Raw genomic sequence first — 23,910 nt, 5'->3', positions numbered from 1 at the left:
AACATAAACAAAAACTCAGAGGTAACAGTATTTGGGTCATACCATATATTACCAAAACCATATTTACAAAGTAAATTCTTCACACCAGGAACCTATTTTCTAAATTCTTTTTTACAATCATCTAATGCTTCAGAGTACAGAACTTTCATTATTATATTATTTGTATTTAATAACCTTATCCAGTATTTTACAATTCTAACATATCTATTGATAAATAATGGGTACCTATCCAACTCGCCATAAATACCTGTTGAACATGTGTTTACTCTTACATTTAATGACTGTTTACAAAATCTTAAGTGAAATCGTTCAATTTATTTTTTTTGATTTAGAATTCCCCCATATTTCAGACGCATAATTCAGAACAGACCCAACAAAGGCATCAAATAATTTACACAATATTTAAGGCTTCAGTCTAAATTTTCTGCAGTTACATAACAAATTGTTTAAAGCTTCCAGTGCCTTACTTGAAATATGTTGTTGATTCAGATTAAAATATTCCCAGTATACTGTAAAATCATTTAATTTCGTGGGCACAAAATTTCGTGGTTTTGGTCAAAACGGCAATTTCGTGGGGATATGAATTCGTGGATTTCAACTTTTGAACATAAAATGAATGGGAATTTTACTTGTTCGTTGGGATTGAAGTTCGTGGATTGACTCAACCACGAAATCCACGAAAATTAGTCCCCCACGAATATTAATGATTTATAAACAACACCTAAATAATTAAAATCATTTACAACATCTAATATAATCACATTAAAAGTCCATTTCTCTGTTGGAAGAAGGCCGCCTCTTTTTTTGAATACCATAATTCGGCTATAGAATGCCGAGAGGATAGGGGAACATAAAATGGCGAACTGACAAGATCTTGCTATATGAAATACAAGCAGCATGACGGATAGCATGGGGTTTTTTTTATTAAAAAGTATTGTAAAGACGCCTGTTGAACCGTAATTTTCACCGAACTGAATTCTTCACATTTGAGAGGAGTTGTTGCAAATATCTTATGAAATTCGTACGTATATATCACAAATTTGCGAAATTTATGTTTCGCATCTTTACCCGGTAAGTAAAGCAATATATATACTTACCCATAAAAAAGAACAAAAGGTGCATTACATTATAGTTTAGACGAAAGCTTCAAACGTACGTGCATAGCAGGAATTATGAAACCAGGGGTCTTGAGTTCGAGTTCGTCCTGCACCCTCCTCCAACTTAAAGATTACTAACATCTAGATAAGAAACTCGTGTTTGAGTGCTTAACATCTGATACGCTAAAGAACCAGGGAAGCATCTGGAATTTGCTTTGACCGAGAAACCAGGCAATTGCTGCAAAAATTGTTTAGTTATTCGAACAGTGATGAATTGTTTATAAACGCGTTAGTTTTATACGGTTTAGTTTTACTCGGTTCCACATTATGAAATGTTTTATTTCACTTTACAGTGACATACAGACAATGTATGAAATTGAATCAAGTTATGCATAGTTTTAAATCAACTTCCATTCAGTAAGCTGACAATTATCAAACTGAGCAAATTTCTTCATAGCTTTGTGTATGACGGAACAGGCGGAATACACTGTGATAGGCAATTATAAAATTCAACTGGGACCGAGCTGCTTTGATATCTGTATTCAGGTCTCAATCGTTGGGACCTAATGATGCTTCTCTTGTTGCTCTACATTCTTCTAATACAATGAGTACTAGTACATTCATGCATGGTTTTAGGCTGCCTTATTAGAGTGTTTCTTTATTTTACTTGTCGTGCATTTTCTTTCCAGTGCTGGCGTACTCTGAAACATATTGGAGATTACAAGTGAGAGTGATGACCACTGTGCATGCAGTTACCCGGTTTAAGCTCCCGGTGGTATTTTGTGACTGAACGTTCCAAAGCTGTGCCTTAATGTGCTTCGACTTTGATGTTGTTTTACCTTTTGTCTATTTGTTTTACTTTGTCTAAATATCTATCATACAGATACATACATAATACTGCTGTAAGGATTTGTTTTTGGATGGGGGCTTTATTCTTGTTCCTGTTGTATTTTTGTCCTTGTTTCTGAGACGGTTAACGGCAAATGATTGCAAGGACCCAGAAAACCAAGAGTTACCTTGAACTGATGGCGGAATCCTTGGGTCAAAAATAGTCAATGCATACTGTGAGTTTGTATAAAATTACATATAAATTCCCACAAAGACGAGAAATTATGCAGACAGGGTAAAAACGGGATTTAAAAGAGCAAAACCTTCAAGTCACAAACTCAAATCCCATTTTAACTCTGTTCAATCCATTTTGTCCGCATTTTCTACCTGATTCCAACCACATATATGTTCACGTATCTACATGTGTCTTGTTATTTTTCCCCACTGAGATAGCGTTAAATGCCCATTTCTTGTACAATTTCTGTAAACTTCAAAAGCAAAGAGTTGGCTTATATTTCTTTATTAACACTGAAATATTTCCATAAAACGAGATCTTTTAAAGTGACTAATACCCAAAGAGACTGGAACGTGGGGCACATTTCCTTTTGACGAAGGAGTGGGGGATGAAGGCAAACTGCGTCTTTGGTTTTGTTTAATAAAACAAAACAAAAACCTATCAGCATAAATTGAAAACTGAAATTTATGATGAAAAATCAACGTTTCTGACTATGATAATTGAGATATTTTTTACAAATATAAAGGGATTATCACCCTTGTTCAGTGCCCTCTTGATCAATTTGACCTGGTATGTTATGTACCGGGGTGTTGTCCGTATCCCACTAAAATACAGCAGTTGTGACAATATCATACATACATACATACATGCCTTAGTTGTGTTATTTCTGTCACCAATGGCATTTGGTTATAGCAGTGAAACATGCAATATGCATTTTTTTCTGTTTCATAAAACCCATCAGAGTTTTTTTTATTGTAGCTTTGTTCGATTTATCTAAACATATTGCAGTGGATATCATTACTAATACAACCGCCTAGCTTAATAGGGGGAGCGCAGATCTATGGATCGTGTGGTCGAGGTTCGATCCACGGGCGGGGTGTATGTTCTCCGTCAAGACTTGATAAAATACCCAGTGTCTGAAATCATTCGTGTCCAACCTCTGATACATGTGGGGAAGTTGGCAGTTACCTGCGGAGAACAGGTTTGTACGTCGTCTCGATGTGGTGAACATTTGTGTCAAGCTTCTTCGAAATTGTTCAAGGGGTTCAAGAGTTACGGAGCGGACAGGAAATTGCTAACGGACGGACGGACAACGGCGTCATAACATAATACGTCCCTTCAGACGAATAAAAAGTGAAAAGGCCCGTACGGATATGTCTTTTCTCAAGTACGAAAACGGAAAGTAATGAAAATGCTGTACATGGTTGTTATCGTTTATTTTATGCAAGATATATGCATGTTAGACTGACAGTTTAAATTAATACTGTTAACATATATATGTAAGAAATCATATTTACAATTACCAGAAATAAGCAAAAGAAGAAAAAAACTAGTTAAGATATTTGATTTAGAAATGTTGATTTTTGTGTGTGTGTAAAAAATCAGCCTCTTATGATTTAATATGTTGCCTTTCGTGCATTTGATATTCTTCGCACTAAATAATCTGAACATATTCCAGTTTGATAAAATGATGGCAAAAACGTTTGTAATAATTAGCATCAGAACTTCAAAAAAAAAAAAAGATTTTCGCCAACGACAAATCACTGTTTGGAAAATATCATTTCTTGAATATCATTCATTTTAATATCATTTTTCTGTTTGTCAGTTCATAAAACATTCCAGTCATCATAACCGGAAATGAATGTGATGTATTTTGGTTAAAATCTTGGTTTGTTCTTCAGGATTGTGCTGTATAGGCCTACACGGCATTATACTCTATTTGCACTGATTTCAAATGAATTTTAATGAATAAAAAATAACGCTCTATCCTTCATGCCAAAATCAATAAACTTCTTCGATGTAGTTTGTACACAGACCATACATAACACATGCTTATCTCTGGCGTTCACAAGTTTTCTCTCTGTCACACCGCTAATCAGTACCTGCTTATAGTGCATTCAGACGTAATCCGGAGAAAGAGATTTACATAAATATTTTGATTTACTTCTTAATCCTGTTGACAATATCATATTGTTGTAAATATTTTTGTAATGATACGTGTATATAACTAAAAATGTTTTCTTAACTAAACGCAACCTGTATTCTACAATTATTGTTGTACATGTATTCTAAGCTTTCTTCTTCTCATCATAGTTTCCTCACACTTTGTTGGACCGGTTAAACCTGTTCATTCTTCCGGAACTAGCAAATCCCCAGAGCATGTCGTATGGGTAGGGCTTTGATAAAGGAGCGGCCTCATCCAACTCTTTCATCTGTAAATAGGCAACATAGACTTCAAGTTCAAGTTCTCATAGAAAAAAAAGAGATGAAAAATATGTCCAAGATACTAGGTTGTGAACATGTCCAAGATACTAGGCTCTGAACATGGTTGTGAACATGTCCAAGATACTAGGTTGTAAACATGTCCTAAATACTAGGTTGTGAACATGTCCTAAATACTAGGTTGTTAAGCTCCTCACAGCGGTTACCTTCCCTTGCGTTCATTATAACAATAACTAATTTACCGTAAGGGAAGTAATCGCTGCAGGGAGTTTGAAACGGATCTCGAAGACCAGTCTCTATACCGTAGCACCTAATTGGCTGTTTCTGAGCCACACGTTTGAAACTGACCAATGACAATGTTGCATTCAGAGACTGGGTCCAAACCCAATATTATAAACTTTGAGCTAGATATCACCAAAAAACGAACACAAAAATAAAATGTTGCAATGTTAAAATCACAATCATCCCGCCATGAGTAAGCTGATAAATCAGTACAGAAGTCCTAGTAATTCTACTTTTAATATGTATATTAACTACAAAAAAAACTGTGTTACATACCCCTTCAGGTGAGATTTCCCAGCCTCCAGATGCGCCCATGTTGTCTTCTAGCTGCTGTATTGATGTACAACCAATAATTACAGAAGACACAACTTCTTTCTGTAGAAGCCATCGCAGAGCTACCTGGGGGACAGTTTTACCTGAAACAAATCATTTACTGCGGAGGTAAGCGTATCAAACAAAGTATTTACAACTGTTACACTATTAAGGAAAAAGCGAAATGTTTTGTTAATTTCAGTAGGCCATTCAGACCGTTTTCATACAAAAATGCGACTTCATCGATTTATTCAGTCCTTTCTGCTGAATTTACATGTACGAGGAGTGTTCGAAAAATATTGTGTATTGTGGTCTAAAACCTTGAAAACTGATGGAAACGTGCATGTTGTCATTTCAAAATATTCCCCATGGTGAGAAATGCATAACTTTAGTCTATGGATCCATTTCCAGAAAGCGTCACGGTAGCCCGATTTTGGTATACTACGGAGGTACTGATGGACAGCAGAACCGGGAGCTGGTCGCAATCGATATCTACGACCAGAAAGGAAGATTTTCAGTTTTGGAAACAAAGAGAAGTCGCACGGCGCCAGATCTGGGAAATAAGGTGGATGTGGTAGCACAGTAACTCTCTCCGACTTCAAAAACTGTGCTACTGTAATAGAGGTGTGCGCTGGAGCATTGTCATGCAACAGTCGAACATGTTTGAAACCTGAGACTGGGCGACGTTTCTTGTAGTACTTCTTTATTTTTTTTCAAGATAACGTCACGGTAGTACCTACCAGTCACACTTCTACCCTTTTTTTACTGGAATCTGTACTGCTATACCTTCGCTGGAGAAGAATATGGCATACAAATGCGTGCAATATCGCGTACAGTATATCGAGCATCATTTTGAAGAATTTCTGTGATGTTCAAAACATTTTGGTCGCACGTTGCTGTCTTTAGCCGACCTGATTTATGGGCATTTTCAATAGACTCTCCACCACAATCAAATTTCTCTTTCCACCTGCAAACCGTCTCATAAGACACCTTACTAGACCCATAAACACGGGTTATTTCGGCAAAAAGCTCTTTCAAAGAACAACAGAGTTTACTGCGAACTTTTATATGTGACCGAATTTCTTCAGTATTTGTTATTCGTTTTCCAACCATTTTTGCTACAGTGGTCAACGACTGTCCAAACAGAAATAGCGACAACTCGGTAAAAGGGTTATTGAATGGATACATGTATATACTATTGTGTAGATATTGAATAGGGGTAATCATATAACATCGACGTGAAATGCCTCGTGGAAACTGCGTGTCACCACAATACACAATACTTTTCAAACACTCCTCGTAAGTTGTTCGCATATTTGCACACGTAAAACTTTGAGTACCGCTAATGTAGTTTGCAGAAATATATCATACAGAAATGGAATATGTTGTCATACGATGATTTAGGACATTTTGTAAAGAAAGAATCCATCAACAACGTCGGCTAAAACTGGACAGGATCTAATGTGGAAAAGGAACAAAAAAACAACAACTCAAAAAGCCAGGATATAAAGACTACGGTCTGTTGTGGAAACAGAAAGTATATAAAAACAAGAGCGCCAAGATGGCCCTATGTCGCTCACCTGAGTAACACACCACAGTGTAAACATGTTTTACATAGAGATTTCATGGAGACAAATATTCTGACCAATTTTCATTAAGATTGGACCAAAAAACGTGGCCTCTTGAGTGTAAACAAGCATTTTCTTTTATTTGACCAAGTGGCCTAGTTTTTTTACCACACATGACCCAGATTCAAACTTGTCCAAACATGAAAACAAACATTCTGAGAAAGTTTCGGGAAGATTGGAACAAACAAGAGGGCCAAGATGGCCCTAGGTCGCTCACCTGAGAAACACACCATAACAGTGTAAACATGTTTGACCTAGGGATTTCATGGAAACATATATTCTGGCCAATTTTCATTAGAATTGGACAAAAAATGTGGTCTCTTGAGTTTAAACAAGTATTTTATTTGATATGACCTACTGACCTAGTTTTTGATGCCAGATGACCCATATTCAAATTTGACTTAGATTTCATCAAGGCAATCATTCTGACCAAATTTTATGAAGATCAATTGAAAGATACAGCTTCTATCGCATACATAGGGTTTTTCTTTGAGTTGACCTAGTGACCTAGTTTTTGATGCCAGATGACCCATATTCAAACTCGGCCTAGATTTTATCAAGGTAATCATTCTGACCAAATTTCATGAAGATCAGTTGAAAATACAGCCTCTATCGCATACACAAGGTTTTTCTTTGATTTGACCTAGTGACCTAGTTTTTCACCCCAGATGACCCATTTTCAAATTCGGCCTAGATTTTATCAAGGTAATCATTCTGACAACAAATCATGAAGATCAATTGAAAAATACAGCCTCTATCGCATACACAACGTTTTTCTTTAATTTGACCTAATGACCTAGTTTATGACCCCAGATGACCCATTTTCGAACTCGGCCTAGATTTCATCAAGGTAATCATTATTCAGGTAATTTCATGAAGATCAGTTGAAAAATACAGCCTCTATCGCATACACAAGCTAGATGTTGACAGACGACAGACGACAGAAGACGGACGCCGGACATCGAGCGATCAGAAAAACTCACTGAGCATTGCTCAGGTGAGCTAAAAAGTGGCCTCTAGAGTGTATACAAGCTTTTCTTTTAATTTTAACTAGTTTTTTAACCTACGTGACCCAGATTTGAAATCGTCCAAGACCTCATGATAAAAAACATTCTGACCAAGTTTTATGAAGATAGAATAAAAAATATGCCCTTTCGGGTGTAAACAAGCTTATTCTTTGATTTGACCTGGTGACCTACGTTTTGACTCCACATAACCCAGATAAAAAGTCATACAATATTTCATGCAGAAAAGCATTCTGACCAAGTTTCATGCACATCAAATGAACAAAAGTGTTAACAAGCTTTTCCTTTGGTTTGACCGGGTGACCTAGATTTTGACCCCATATGACCCAGTTTCAAACTTTGTCTAGAAATCATCAAGATAAACATTCTGACCAAGTTTCATGAAGATAGGGTAATAAATTTGGACAGGTGAGCTAACAATGAATGGGACAGACAAAAATGAGGTCTTATTTGCCGGCGGTTTTATCCCACCTTCGCAAACAAAGTTTTCAGGGGTATACATGAGCCATTTTGTACCGTCGGTCGGATGCCAAAATTGTGGTACGAAGTACATGTACAATTTTATGTTATTATGTTTGTGCATGACTGCAGTACGGTGTTCTATTTTGACCATCGTTTTTTCTTTCCTTCTCCCTGCAGGTTGGTAAGGGCGACAGTGCGATAATACGATGCGAATACACGAGGATACGATTAAATGACGCGACAATACTATGCCAAATGCGAAAAACACAATATGTAGATGCGACATCAATACAGCCCTTTCGTATCGTATCATAGTTTCACATGTCACTATCACAATATTGCCTCTCGATCTAAGAGCGAAGTTGCGAAACAACGATATTAATATCGCACAATCACCATTAGATCAATGGGGCGATAGTGCAATTACATAATGCGAAAGTGCCATATTACTATCGCGTCATCACATCTTGATATCTCGTTTTCGCATCATATCGTGCCATTGCACCATGTCTTCATGTTCTCGTAATACCACTCTTACCAATCTACAGAGGAAAGGGGCGATACAACGCTAGCTGTAACGGAACGCTGTTCTTCTGTGATATACAGGACCAAATAACATTATTTTATCACAAGAAAGGCAATAAAGTGCCACGTGAAACCAGAAAAATAAGGTGAAAGTTTGGAGAAGAGCTTTTGTACCATTAGCTTTAGCGATTTTTTCCATGGCTGCTATTAGTTTCCAATAGTTTTCATTACTTCCGAACTCTTCCCAATTACTCTCGGAGGTATTTTTCCCTTCCTCCCTTTTAGCATGCATGTACCCGGCTCGACTTCCGGTTGCGTCAGGTTTCTGGTCTCTCTTGAATTTTCCAGTAAGCATACCCCTACGAGTGCCAATTAATGAAAAAAGATGTATGTATGAAAATTCAAATATTTGTTTCACTTGACGTCTCAGAAAATAAAAGAATTTAATCATATATACAGTGTCTACTTAAATGGTTCTGAATGAACTTCCATTAGGGGACAAAATAAAACATTTTGTTTAACATGACGCTTTTAGATTAAAAATAACAGTTTCATTTCATTTCATATACTGTATATTTTAAAGTAAATTAGGCCTACCCTTTTAATGGACTCCACGGCAACACGCATATGCCCTCATTCTCGCAGACCATAAAAGCTTCAAGCTCGGAATCCCGTCGCAGTAAATTGTATTGTTGCTATACAATATATACAAAAAAGTGTATCATTAATTTCTATTTCTTTCATCAACCGAATGGTTTATATGGTTTCAGAATGGGACTATCTCGACATATTTTTTGTGTATTTTGCAGTTGTAAAGATAATCATTTGACCAACCAGGCCATATTATGACTGAACTAAAGAGAAGGGCTGCTGTTAACAACAGCACCGCCTACGGATGACAACGATCGTCTGTCAGTGCTTGACATCAGATAATATTAATATGCAAAACAAAAATCTTGACCTAGTTATACGTCCACTGATGATAAGGGAACAAACTTCTAGGCTATATCTCTAACAATATTTAGGAAAGGTGGATCTAAACACATATTTTAACCCAGAAATACAAGCTTCCCTAGTTATGTCATTTATCTCGTTCAGAGTCACACCCACGCAATTTAGGTCATATGCCGACTTTTCTAGCTTCTGTTGTAGAATGAAGACCCCATGAGCCCCTCGGAGCTTTGCTTCGGGCATGGGCCTGCATCTAGGTAGATTCACCGACCTTCCGTAAGCCAGCTGGATAGCTTCCTCACATGAAGAATTCTACACCCTAAATGAAATTTAGAACCAAAAGTGAGTCGAAAACAGAGATCTTAACCACTCAGCCACGGAGGCCACTACAAATTTTCTAACAACAAAAAGAGCCATACTTCGAACATATTACAAGTGAGAGTTATCGTTCTTAACTTTCATATTCATTTGGTGATGGTGCACAAGATATCACAAATTTAAAGCTCTTGTTGTATTCACGAAAAGCGAACATACAAAAAAAACCCTAAGAAACAAACGCCAAGTTTCCAAATACAAAAGGGCCTTAACTCTAACAAAAAAAATTCAAGGCCAACCCCGATATCAACGATCCGGTGACGACAATACCTCGTAGATTTCTTTTAAAATCAGAAGAGTTAGAAATAAACTAGCCATTTACCTGTAAACTGACACATGGGTTCAGGTTAAGCTTCTTCGTTGTTTCGACAATTTTCTGCATTTGCCAACCACAAAGATTACAGAAACCATAGTAACGTATTTTCCCGCTCTTTACAAGATCATCAAAAGCACGAAGCGTTTCTTCTATTGGTGTAGCATTATCCCACATATGAGCCTAAAACAATAGAGAAAACAGAAACTCAACTTATAAATGATAAACAAGATGGCCATGATGGCTTTATACCGCTTACCAAAGTTTCACAGCTAAAACTGGTAAAATAAGAAACATTCCTGTCCAATTACTTTGAAAACTGGCCCGCAGATGCTCAGGAGAAAAATCTAAATAATTTGAACAATCATGGAAGAGGATCACCAAAGGAATGTTTCTGTGAAAATATTTTCAGATCGGTTCAGAGATTAAGGAGGTGTCCTTTGAAGTTTTTTTTTTTTCTTTTTTTAAGAATAGTACTAATTTTAACAATCTTAGTAGAAGGAATATTTGTTTGAAATTATTTCTAAATTCAATAACCAGTTTCTGACAAATTTAAGCTTTCACTATAAAGCGTAAAGTGACCACGCTTCCTGGCAGACATGTTGTTTTTGACGAATCCGAATAATTTAAATAACCTCGGTAGAAGAAAAAAAAAGAAACACTTCTGTGAAATTAATTTTAAATCAGTCCGACAGTTTCCAACTTGAAGACCTTTAAAGTTTCCACCATATTCATATAGAGACACGTTTTTTTTTGTTTTTGTTGTTTTTTTTTTTGACGAATCGTTATAATTTGAACAATCAATCTTGTTGGGAGGTCATCCAAGAAACATTTCAGTGGAATGGTTTTGAAATCGGGTCCGCAGTTTCTTACAAGAACATTTTAAGTTGTTGTTTTTTCCGTTGCCATGCCAACCAGAATTATGCAAGGAATGGATTTCTTTACAGAACCACCTAAGGGACTGCGAGTTTGGTTTGAAATTAGCAAGTGGTTTAGAATGAGATGTCATTTGATGCAATTGTTGACAGACAACGGACGTCGGAAAAAAAACTAAACTTGAGCACTATTAAGATTCATTTTTATCTTTAGATACAACCCTGGCGTCTGATACTGGAATTTGTGTGGAAAGCTATTGGAATATATACAGTCAAACACCGCTCGCTCGAGGTCGCAAGGGGATGAGCAAAATGCTCGAGTTATCCATGGTTTCGAGCGACCCGGACATTGACCAACATAAGACGAAAATAAGCAGTAATTCATCTCTGATCAATACAACTTTTCTTCAACCATTTATCAATAATTATTCTCATTATCAGATCAAATATACCGACAAACAAACATTTAGGATAGTCGTGGAATAGACTACGCAATTCTCACGGTGTGTGAAACTTTTTAATTAACAAATATATTCTGACCACCGAAGGTGTGAAAAATTTCGACACCTCTGCTCGAGTTTGCCAGAAGCAACAAAGAGTAAATTAATACACAGGGACCAGATGTCATGCTCGAGCGATCGAGTTATCGATGCTCGACCCAGCCATGGTAATTTTACAAAGAAAATAGAAGGAAATCGGTCGGGACCACATGAATTGCTCGAGCGAGCCCGGGTACTCGAGTCATCGATGCTCGAGCGAGCGGTGTTTCACTGTACCTCAAACTTTCTCCACAATCGAGTTTGATCAAAGAAAGTATGTACAATCTCAGGTAAAATCCTTCTACAAAAAATAAACATTTCAAACCTGGTACAAGTCTATATAATCTGTTTGCAGTCTTTTAAGGCTATCCTCACAACTTTTGATGATGTGTCGTCTGCTAAGTCCAACATCGTTCAGTGTAGTGAAGTCTGCCGTAGGGAAACGAACTTTGGTCGCAATGATAATATCATCTCGGTTCTTCTTTCTAGAAAACATAGTGTAGACACAAAAGAGAATAAAACTATATCAAACGAAAGAGAATAAACCTTATAATACGGAAGAAAATAAACCTATGCCATAAAGAAAAAACCTAATAGATAGCAAAGAGAAGAGAAAAAACCATAGAGAGAAAAACAGGAGAATAAACCAATACCAAAGAGAATATATATATCGAAAAAATAAACCAGTAACGTAAACCAATAACAATGAGAAAAAATTTAAACAAAGAGAATAAATCAACATCAAAACAAACAAGAGCGCCGCCAAGCGGGGCAATATACGCCCCAAGGGTTACACCAGAGGATGGGAGCAATATTTAAAGAACTTGACTGGTGAAGCACAAATGACAAGGACAACAAAAGGAAGAAATTCCGAAAAAAGATCGATGTCCACAAAACAATTCTTACCAGGTAAAATTATGTCAAAATACAACTAAAAATTGGATGTACCATTCATGTTGTTCCACAGAAAAGTGGTCTCGGTTTTTCCCTAAGGCCATTAATAAAACAGTTTCAAAATAAGCTATTTATAGTAATAAAAAGGGGAGTAATACAAAAAAATATTGTATGAGAACCAAAAAGGGATCTGCCGAATAAAAACAAAAGCACTGCAATGCAGCGCAAAATACACAAAGCAAAGTCATATATGACATTTGACCCCTAAATGTGACCTTGACCTTGAAGCGGGTCATCCATAACATGCGCTCTGCATTTCGCCTTAGTGTGGTGAACATATGTGCCAAGTTTCTTTGAAATCCTTCAAGCAGTTCAAGAGTTACAGAGCAGACACAGTAAAGACATATATGACCGTTCACTCCTACGTGTGATCTTGACCTTGAACCTAGTCATCCGAAACAAGCGCTCTGCATGTCGTCTCAGTGTGGTGAACATTTGTGCCAAGTTTCTTTGAAATCTTTCAAGCAGTTCAAGAGTTACAGAGCGGACACGAAACACACTCATATGACCTTTGACCCCAAAGTGTGACCTTAACCTTGAAGCTAGTCACCCGGAACAAGCACTCTGCACGTCGTCACAGTGTGGTCAACATGTGTGTCAAGTTTCTTTGAAATCCTTCAAGGGGTTCAAGAGTTACAGAGCGGACACGAAATTGCTAACGGACGGACGGACGGACAGACGGACACCGGCGTCATAACATAATACGTCCCTTCGGGCGTATAATAAACCAACTAGTACACTAACAAGAGGGCCATGATGACCATATATCGCTCACCTGTTAAACTTGGCCTCGGAATCATCAAGATGAACATTCTGACCAAGTTTCATGAAGAAAGGGTCATAAATGTTGCCTCTAAAGTGTAAACATGCTTTTCCTTGATTTGAGTGGTGATCTAGTTTTTGACCCAACATGACCCAGTTACGAACGTCGCCTAAGAATCATCAAGATTAACATTCTGGTCAAGATTCATGAAGATAGGATCATAAATGTGGCCTCAAGAGTGTTAACATGATTTTCCTTGATTAGACCGGGTGACCTAGTTTTTTAACCCACATGACCCAGTTTTAAACTTGGCATAGGAATCACCAAGAATAATATTCTGACCAAGTTTCAAAAAGATAACTCATATATGTGGCCTCTATGGTGTTAATCAGGGGCCGTAACTCCGGAACCTATGATTGAATCTAATGAATTCATAATGAAATCCAATATCTATTGTTGTTAAAGATATTTTGCAAGTTTGTATCAAATCAAACCCTAAATTAAGTCTCTATACGACTTCAAAATCCAAAATAGCAAATTTTGGCACTTTAGGGGCCATAACTCTAGAACCCATGAAGGGATCTGGCCAGTTTTCGAAAGGAACCGAGATATTATGTCAATACAAGTTATGTGAAAGCTTTATTAAAATCATTTGCAATATGTGGTCTCTATCGTGTTCACAAGCCAAAATAGCACATTTTGGCCCCATAAGGGGCCATAACTATGGAACCCATAACGGGATCTGGCCAGTTTTCGAAATGAGCCCCGTCAAGCATAAAAGGTCCTTATCGTAACTGACACGTTTCCGAGATAAATGACGTCAAAGTCAAATGATGACGTATCAATATGGCCGCGCCCAGATGCTGACATGCATCAAGGTTAAACGGAAGGAAAAACAGAATAATGGATACATTTGAGGCAAGTGATATTTAAAATAAAAAGCATACTTTACATATATTTCTTTTAATAGAATACCATACATGTTTATTTATTCTACCATGCTTTCTCTGCTGGAATAATACAGATACATCTTTTTTAATATCGAGTTATTCGCATCAAGCAGATTTGTTTAAAATATGCCAATGGCAATGTTTACCTGTTAGCATGGACTTATATGACTATAACATGATATTATCATTTAATGAACCGAGATATTATGCCAATACAAGTTGTGTGAAAGTTTGATTAAAGTCAATTGCAAAATGTGGTCTCTATCGTGTTCACAGGAAATTGTGGACAGACGGACGGACGACGGACAAAGGGCGATTACAAAAGCTCACCTTGTCACTACGTGACAGGTCAGCTAAAAAGAACAACTGACTTGAGTATTGCACAGAAGTCCCCTACCGATGGAAAAATTGTTAGTGTTCCTCCCTAGAGGTTATTGGTAACATTACTGGGACTGATAATGCTTCAATGTATTTAGGAGCTAAGAAACAAAAACTGTATTTAATAAAATTTCAGTCGTGACCTTGACCTACAAGCATAGATCATGTACATTACATTGATCGATTTTCTTTATAGGGAACATTTTTGTACAATACTAAGAAAATCAATCAATGCAAAAAAAAAGTTGTAGAGCGAAACATTTTTACTTGACCTTCAATAGAGACATTGACCTTCGGTCTACATCCATGGTTAATGTGCTCAACATGTAATGTAATCATGAGGAACATTCCTGTAAAGTAATAAAACATGTTTCACTGCAACTAAAAGTTATGCAGCAGAAAGTTTTATACTTGACTTTCAATGATAACTTGGACCTCTGACTAATACGCATGGGTCATGCAAGCAACACATAATCTGGTTACGGGAACATGGCGTGTGTGAGCGTACAAATGTGTATAAAAATGATTCAATGTATTTAGAAGTTAGGGAACAAAACTATTTTTACGTTAATTTCAATGGCGACATATTGTCTGGTCGCTAGGAGCTTGTATAAGTAAGAAAATCCTTCAATGCATATAAAAGTTATGGAGAGAAATTTTTACTTGACCTTAAACAGTGACCTTGACCTTTAACCGACAAGCGTAGATCATGTGTTGACACATTGTCTTGTGTATAGCACTACGATAATCCAAAAACACATATAAAAGTTATGAAGCCGAAACAATGCCTACTTGATCTTAAATAGTAACTTTGACCTATCATCTAAAAGCATAATTCATGTGCGTGCATTGCCCTCGGTTAACAGTTTTATGAACCTAGCTTGAATACTTTTTGTGTAATTACAGGATCCAGATTTGCGGTGAGACAGGTGGACAGACGGATGGATAGAAGGACGGACAGACACACGGAGGGCATTCCTATAGTCTCCTCAGGTGTTCCACAGGTAGGGCACTAATAAACCTATACCAAGAGAATAAACCTATACCTATACCAAAGAAAATAATCCATAGAGGATATACCTATACCAAGAGAATGAACCATACAGGATATACCTATATCAAAGAATATAAACCATACACTGACCGGGTTAAACCTATATCAAAGAATATAAACCGTAGAGGATATAGCTATACCAAGAGAATAAATCATACAGGATATACCTATACCAAAGAAAATAAACCATAAAGGATATACCTATACCAAAACAATAAACCATACAGGATATGCCTAAACCAAGAATGATATAAAATAAGGCACTGCCTCAATCGGGAATCGATCCAACTTCAACTCATCCCATAACATTTGAAAAAGAACTGTCTAACAACAGCAAGGAAGGACACATTTTTAATTCGATAGTAAATATCTCATTCGGTATATCGCATGTTACCGTAGAGGGATCGATCCCAATTTCCGTCACTACGTGTAGGATCGATTCCCTATCAGTTGGAACAAGAGGGTCATGATGACACTGAATCGCTCACCTGAGTATATTAAACCACATGTTTCAAATGGCAAACTCATGCTAAAATATTAGAAAGTAGATCAGTAGGTCACATTTATGGTCACTGAAAGACAGTTTAAAGTTTGGTGTGCAAAACTGTACATGTCATCCATATTTATAAGCTGGATCTTAAACTAGAGTGGTCACAAACAAAAGCTTACGCACGGACACACGGACGAAGTAGACCTACTGACCGAGTTTTAGACCGCAGTTGACCCAGTTTCGTACTTGGCCTAGATATCATCATGATGAATATTCAGACCAACTTTCATACACATCCCATGAAAAATATCGCCTCTAGAGAGGTCACAAGGTTTTTCTATTTTTAGACCTACTGACCTAGTTTTTGTTCGCATGTGACCCAGTTTCAAACTTATCCTAGATATTATCAAGGTGAACATTCTGACCCATTTTCATGAAGATCTATTGAAAAATATGGCCTCAAGAGTGTTAACATGATTTTCCTTGATTTCACCAACTGACCTTGTTTTTGACCGCAGTTGACCCAGTTTCAACAGACACCTAGATATTATCAAGGCGAACATTCTGACTAATTTTCATGAAGATCCATTTAAAAATAGGGCTTCTAGGGAGGTCACAAGGTTTTTTTTGACCTACTGACCTAGTTTTTAACCGCAGTTGACCCAGTTTCAAACTTGACCTAGGTATTATCAAGTTGAATATTCTGACTAACTTTCATACAGATCCCATGATAAATATCGCCTCCAAAGAGGTCATAAGGTTTTTCTATTATTTGACATAATGACCTAGTTTTTGAAGGCACGTAACCCAGTTTCAAAACTGAACTAGATATCAAAATTTTTTGGGCCAATCTTCATGAAGATCCATTGAAAAAATGGCCCCTTTCGGGTCACAAGGGTTTTCCCATTTTAAACCTATGGGCCCAGTTTTTAAACCCCCACGTGACCCCCTTTTAAATTTACCTCGATTCTCAAGTTAACATTTGACCAATTTTTTTGGAAGATCCCATAAAAATATGGGCCCCTAGGGGGGTCCAAAGGGTTTCTATTTTTTGACCAATGACCAGTTTTTAAACCCCACTGACCAGTTCAAAATTTGGTAGATATCTTCAAGGGGAACAATCAACCCAATTTTTATGAAAAACTTTTGAAAAATACGGCCTTAGGGGGATCACAAGGATTTTTTTTTTTAGGGCCCTGTCCTAGTTTTTTTCCCACAAACCCCGTTTTTGAATTTATCTAAACACCTGAACATTCTGACCAATTTTAAAAACCCTGAAAAATGTACCCCTTTGAGTGGTCACAAGCAAAAATTTTTCACACGCGCGCAGGGGGGGACGGACCCGCGTGATCACAAAAAGCTTGTTTCACTTTGGGGACGGTGAGCTAATAAAAACAAAAACTGCCCCTAGTATTGTATTCAGGTAATTTCCACCTCTTGGTAGGCGCACCCTCCCGGGGAGGTTATTTTTTTATATGAACGTGCTCACTGGTGCTTTTTTTTACAAATGCACATACTTATATATACCAATTTTCCCTATTTAAATAATGTGCAAGACGTGTGTTCGGACAATTATAATTGGGACGTTATTGGATAAGGGGGAAAAACGTATTCTTGAAAAAATCAGCGCTCTGTGCACCTGCCCGGGTGTATATATTCTTTAAATTTGATAGAATACCTCATTCGTATAATTTTTTTGTGTTAAAGTAGAGGGGTCGCAATCGGTAAACGATTTCCCCATAACCTAGCGGATATACCTTACCAAAAAAAAAAAAATCAAAAGAGATTACAAAAAATAAACCTAGAGGGTATACTATATCAAAGAAAATAAAGAAAACGTAACCTATACCAAAGAATAAACCCTGCGGAATACACCCCAAAGGGAAAAATTTTAGGAATATACGTAAACCAAGAAATAAACCATAAGGGGGTACAAAAACCAGAGAATAAACATGGGATATACTTATACTAAAGAAAATAATCCATAATATATACCTTTTAAGAGAATAAACCATAGAGGATATACCTATACCAAGAGAATAAACCATAGAGGATATACCTATATTAAGAGAATAAACCATAGAGGATATCTATACCAAGAGAATAACCATAAAGGGGTATCCATACCCCAGAGAATAAACCATAGGATATAACCCCATACCAAAGAATAAAACCTAAGGATATAGTATACCAAAGAATAACCATAGGGATTACTTATACCCAGAGAAAAACCATAGGAAAATTATACCAAGGAATAAAAATGAGGATATCTTTACTAAGAGAACAAACCATAGGATTTTTTAACCCAAAAAAATAAAACCCAAGAGGATACCTATACCAAGAAAAAAAAAACACAGAGGATTTACGATACTAAAAAAAATAAACCCTTGGGATATACCTATACCAAAGAATAAACCTAGCGGATTTTAACTATTCAAAAAATATAAAAAAAGGAAAATACCTATCCCAAAAAAATAAACCAGAGGGAATTTTTATCAAAGAAAAAAAAAACAGAGCATAACCTTACCAAAAAAAATAACTAGGGATATACCCTAACCAAGAGAATAAAACATTGAAGATATCCCTTCCCCCGCAAAAAAATAATGCAAAAAATAATAAACCAATAAAAAAGACACCAAATCTTCAAGGAAAAACCCAAAGAAAATAAACATACAAAAAAAACAATTAACCTTTAAGAAAAATTTTGTAACCAAAGACAATAACAAACCTAAAAAGAAAGAATAGGTTGACCCTATAACAAATATAATGAAAATATACAAAAAAGAATAAACCCAAAAAATAAACCTATAAAAAAACAAAAAACTATAACAAGAAAATAAATTTTACCACAGCATAAACTGTCCAAGGAAAATAAACATATACCAAAGAGAAAGAAGGAAAATAACACGCTTGTGCTTTATTTTTCATTAAAAAGACCATTGAACGCTGAAATGTTTTTGAAAGCCCTTTTTTTTGAGGGAAAAAGACAAAAGAGTGGTTTTTACTAATCTTTTTTTTTAAAGAATTCAAATTTTTTGTTTTTTTGATGAAAGCTTTAAAACGTGTAATTTTAAATTGGTTTAAAGAGGTTAAACTGAAACTTTCCCGTCTGGTAAGTTTGATGCAGTGAAAAAACCCCACTACGTTGATCCCCCGTTGAGTAGAATGTTTCTTGTCGATTTTAATAGATATCTGGCTCCCTTACTGCGGACGTTTAAGTTACTAAAAGTAAACAAGTGGTACCAATACAGAATACAGAAAAGAGACAAATTAGGTAAAGGCCTGACATATCTTTTAGTATTTTTTTCCCGAAAATAGTGCTAAGAACCAAAATCGAAAAAACAGATAATACCCGTTAAAAGGGGTCAAAAAAATTCAAGTTAAATGTTGCAAAAGCTTTCTTTGCAGTCCAATTATCTCCTCGACTTCCCGCTGCAGTAAGTTGGCAGATTAAAATTTCCAAGTTTACATAACGATCCCGATCTTGTGTGCGTCGGCCTCACTAGATTGCCTTGGGGTTTCCAAAAAACTGAAATGATATACTTTTTCATGTTTATGTGGGGAATTTAGAACTTTTTCCCCTCTGTAGTCTGTCATTCGTCCCCCAAAACCCCTCAACCGTTTTTAATTACAACCTTTTAATTTTTTTAAGGCGAATTACTTTCAGAGAACCTTTATGTGGAAATTTTGGGGGCTTTTTACCTGTACGAAAACCCCAAAATCCGTCTAAGGCATGTTAAGAGCGAAAATCCAGAACAGCTATTTTCTAGAAATTAAATTACAACTTAGCTTCCCTTTTACATCCCCTACGAAGATTTCCTTTTATAACATGTACTAGTATTTCATATAAAATTTTTGTTAAAAAAATGCTTACGACCCATGGTCCTTTTCGTTGTACCAAATGTCATGGTACCAAGACAAATGTTGGGCACCTTCATTTCCAGTTTTCCCAAGAATTAAATTTTCCCCCTTTTTTTATCAGCCCTTTTTGTTTATTTCCTTGGAAAAAATATAAAGAGTTTACCTTGGGTCATCTAGAGATCATGGTTGACGACGGGCTTCGAGGACCAAAACCCTTCCCGAACTCTATATCATTTTTTGATTTCCTGATTTCATTGCAAAAATATTTCAGTTTCAAAAACTGTAATTATAATGTAAACTCGAGTACTTTTGAGAGATTGCAAAAAACTAGGGTAAGTTTTAATAATTTTACCTTTTCCCATCACCAGCATATCTCCAGTATGTGGCGAGGTCTTCCCGGTAGTGGTATGGGCGGGGTCTCCATAAGACTGATTTTTTCGTGGGAAAGGGAATGCAAGTATAAAGACCTCTGTCACCTGGTTCTTTGTTTAGTTTCGAAAGAAGTAAAATTTTTTTGTAAAAAAATTTTCCGATGCAAAAAATGCTCCCAAAACATAAGCCCCCACTCACTTCCCCGGGGGACGGGTCCGGGTTTCCCCCGGTAAAATTACCGGTATCCGGACGAACCCCCGCATTTTTTTTTTCAAAAAATTTTAAATTGGGTCTCTATTCCCCCCTTTTCCCGGTAAAAACCCGTAAAAAGCAGAATCTACATTTGATCCGGTTTAGTCCCGGTTGCCCATATCCACGGTGATTGTCCGGCGTAAACCCCATTGACCCGGTGTAATCCCCAGTGGGGGGGTGTAGCCCGGGAGGCCCGTGACCGCAGGTACATTTCCCCACAGCCGGCTGTATCCGGGGACAACCCGGGGCCAGCCCGGTGCCCTTTTCACGGTAGTTATAAAAAAGGGCCACGTCGATCCCCCAAAAAATTTTGTATTTTTGAACCCAAAAATCATGCCCAGACCAGAACCCGCTGAAAATTTTCCCCCGTGGGGGAAATTAATTGAAGACGACTCTATGAGAAGCAAACACAGAGCCAAACGGGCAAAAAACTCTGTGGAAGGGAAAAACCCCCTCCCAAATAGGATTTTACAGTGTTTTTAATCTATTAAAAGGGAAAATTTTTTGTTTTGAGTGAAAAGGAATTAAAGGGCCATTTCTGAGAAGTGGAAAAATTTTAAATACGCCTGAAAATGTGAAAATTTTCTCCCTTGGGTTTGATATATTCCGTTTTTGAAAAAAAACACATTTTTTTTTATTTTAGCTTAATTACTTTAGATTTTCATTTTGCAAACTTTTAAATTTAGCGCAGAAAAGACCCGGTAAACAGAAGACTCAGACGTTTGTGACGTTAGAAAAACTACAACACAAAGTTCCATTTTTATTTTATTTTTTTTCTGCATCATGTTTTGAAATTTCATAAATAAAAATAAAGTAATTTTAATCGAGGGGAAAAATACACAAAAAAACAAAGTGCGGCGACTACAATTTTTTCCGTTTTAAACAAATAAAATTTTAAAAATTTTTACACAAGGTACAAATGATCGGCTTTACGTGAGTGATATGCAGTGGTGATATGGGTTAATTACTGATAAAACAAGTATCTAAACAGTTTGCTAAAAAAAAACTCATTTTTTCTTATTCACCGAACTTTACCGTTGTTACCGCGTAGATGCGTGACCCAATTCTGTCACCCTGTGTGGGCCAATTAGCCGGCACCACCGGTTTAAAACCCCGGGCAGTCCGTTTTTGGGAAACGGGGTTTACCCGGGCTCAACCGGGGGGTTTTCCGGGAATTTTTCCCGGGATTTCCGGGGAGTTAATCGGGATAAAACCCCGGGCTTACCGAAAATTTTCCCTACCCCCACCGGTAAAGAGGGGGATACCCTGCTCGCCTGCGCTATGCCCTCCCGGGGCCGGGTGCCGCAGCCTACTGTAAAAGTGATTGCCAGGACCCCGGAAATACGGAAAACACGGAGACACAGGGGATACCCCGGTGTTACCCGGAAATTTCCCCCCATTGCGCCCATCTGTACGGAAAATGCCGGTTTTGGCCCTCGTTTCCCGGTATTCCCCTTGTGTTAAAAAATTTAAAAAACCCGGGCCCTTGCCTTTACAAGGTTTATTAAGGGGTCTTCCCGGGTTCGCGGAATCGTCAAGGTTGTACGAAAGGGTTTAAAAAAGGGTTTAACAAGGTTTTTCCCGGACCATGAACCGGGGGAAACGGGGGGACCAAACCGGGAAATGAGATCGGGAATAGTATTCGAACAGTGACCGCGCTTGATTAAACAATTTGATAAGACTCTTCAGATGACGCTGTTGTGCCAATTTCAGTTGCGCGGGAAGGGGAAAAGATTTTAAAACTTTTCAAAGTTCCTCACACAGAAAAAGAAAAAACATTTTAAAAAAGGAATAAGGTAATCACCAAACGTACTTTTAAAAAGGGAAACCGTTCATATTGATAAAATGGTAGGGGGCAAATAAAAAAAAAATTTTTACCCGAGAAATTTTGATATAAACAGAAACTAGTTTGACAATAAATTTTTCACATAAAAAATTACGGCAAATTTTCCCCTAACTGTTTGTAGTACCCCTACTATTTATTTTTAAAACCTTTTTTTCAAAAAGGGGCATTAATTGAACAGAAACGAGAACGGGGTCGAAAACTAGGTGTTGTTTCTCTGCGATTTTATGTAAAAATTTTGTTTTATCACGATATAAACTGTCAAAGATTTAGTTTTTTTTTTATTTTTGAATTAGCATAAAAAATTCGAATTTGTTTTTTTGTAGAATATGGATTATTACCCTCATATTAAAAAATTACAACCTGAAAAATTTCCGCACTGTTTTCCACCAGGGGCAAGGACTTGCAAATTTCTAAAATAAGAACGATAAATTTTTAAACAAAAACCCTCTGGAAAAAACAAGGATTTTCACCCTTTTTTTTTAATATTTTTTATGTTTTTTTTCTTTTAAAAACCTTTAATCCAATTTGCTTTTCCCTCAAAATTTTGAAATGGAGCCGTCAAAAATTTCTTAAAAATTTATACGTTTTGCAGAAAAAATCGTTGCCCAACCAAAAAAACTTAAAAAGACAAAGAAAGTGAAAAGTATATATCCCTGTTTTAACTGATTTTAAGATTTCTTTAAATTTTTTAGGCCATGATGGCATGAGAGGTATAACAGTGCGTATTTTTGGATAAGGTAGTACCCCCTGTCTAAGTAATATATTGTGCAAACCTTTTTCCCCGTAACTTTTATTAAAATGCAAATATAAGTACACGTACTTTTTTTTTCCTAATATATAAAAAGTGTGCAAGCATGCTGCTAAAACTTCTCGTTCTTAAGAAGCCGGTTTTAAAAAAAAACTGCCAAGGCCAATTTTTGCTTATTTTTAAAATGATTTTTAACCTTTTTTGAAAAATATTGTCATGTTGCTTAAAGCTGATGTAATAAAAAAATGTGGAATTATTTGGCTTCTTTTAAAAATATGTTAAATTAAAAAAAATATGTCAAGACTTTTAAAAAATTCCCTGTATTTTAACACTTTTTACTTTTTAAATTATTGAATTACACTATTATTTGGACTGGGGAAAAAAATTTGTACAACGCAGACGGTCCCCGGTAAAAATTTTTCATATTACCCTTTTTGGGTTAAATCTTTTCTTTTTAAAAAAAAAAAGAAAAAAAAAACCCTTCAAACCTTTTTAAAACCCGGGGCATGTGAATCTAAGTATTTTCCCCCCCCGCTTTCAGAAAAAGGTCCTTTTCCTTTTTAGAAAAAGGG

The 23,910-nt window shown here is 36.6% G+C and overlaps 1 protein-coding gene across 5 annotated transcripts in view; it reads right to left on the bottom strand.

Annotated features, from left to right (window-relative positions):
* Positions 1–3,360: 3,360 nt before the first annotated feature.
* The window catches only part of LOC123540652 (1-deoxyxylulose-5-phosphate synthase YajO-like), a 49,987-nt gene continuing 29,437 nt past the window's right edge, over positions 3,361–23,910 (bottom strand). For 3 of the 5 annotated variants that reach the window (XM_053526929.1, XM_053526931.1, XM_053526932.1), the window contains exons 4-9: positions 11,996–12,155; positions 10,266–10,439; positions 9,215–9,312; positions 8,792–8,976; positions 4,942–5,081; positions 3,361–4,373 (exon numbers count right to left, since the gene is read on the bottom strand). In XM_053526929.1, coding sequence (XP_053382904.1) covers positions 4,260–4,373; positions 4,942–5,081; positions 8,792–8,976; positions 9,215–9,312; positions 10,266–10,439; positions 11,996–12,155 — 871 coding nt within the window. In that variant the 3' untranslated portion in view covers positions 3,361–4,259. The remainder of the gene's footprint in view (positions 4,374–4,941; positions 5,082–8,791; positions 8,977–9,214; positions 9,313–10,265; positions 10,440–11,995; positions 12,156–23,910) is intronic. The other 2 variants (XR_008367850.1, XM_053526930.1) reach the window with 2 other exon arrangements.

Source organism: Mercenaria mercenaria, chromosome 16 (assembly GCF_021730395.1).
Source record: "Mercenaria mercenaria strain notata chromosome 16, MADL_Memer_1, whole genome shotgun sequence".
Classification (NCBI taxonomy): Eukaryota; Metazoa; Mollusca; class Bivalvia; order Venerida; family Veneridae; genus Mercenaria; species Mercenaria mercenaria.
This window is presented reverse-complemented; position numbering and strand designations above follow the sequence as displayed.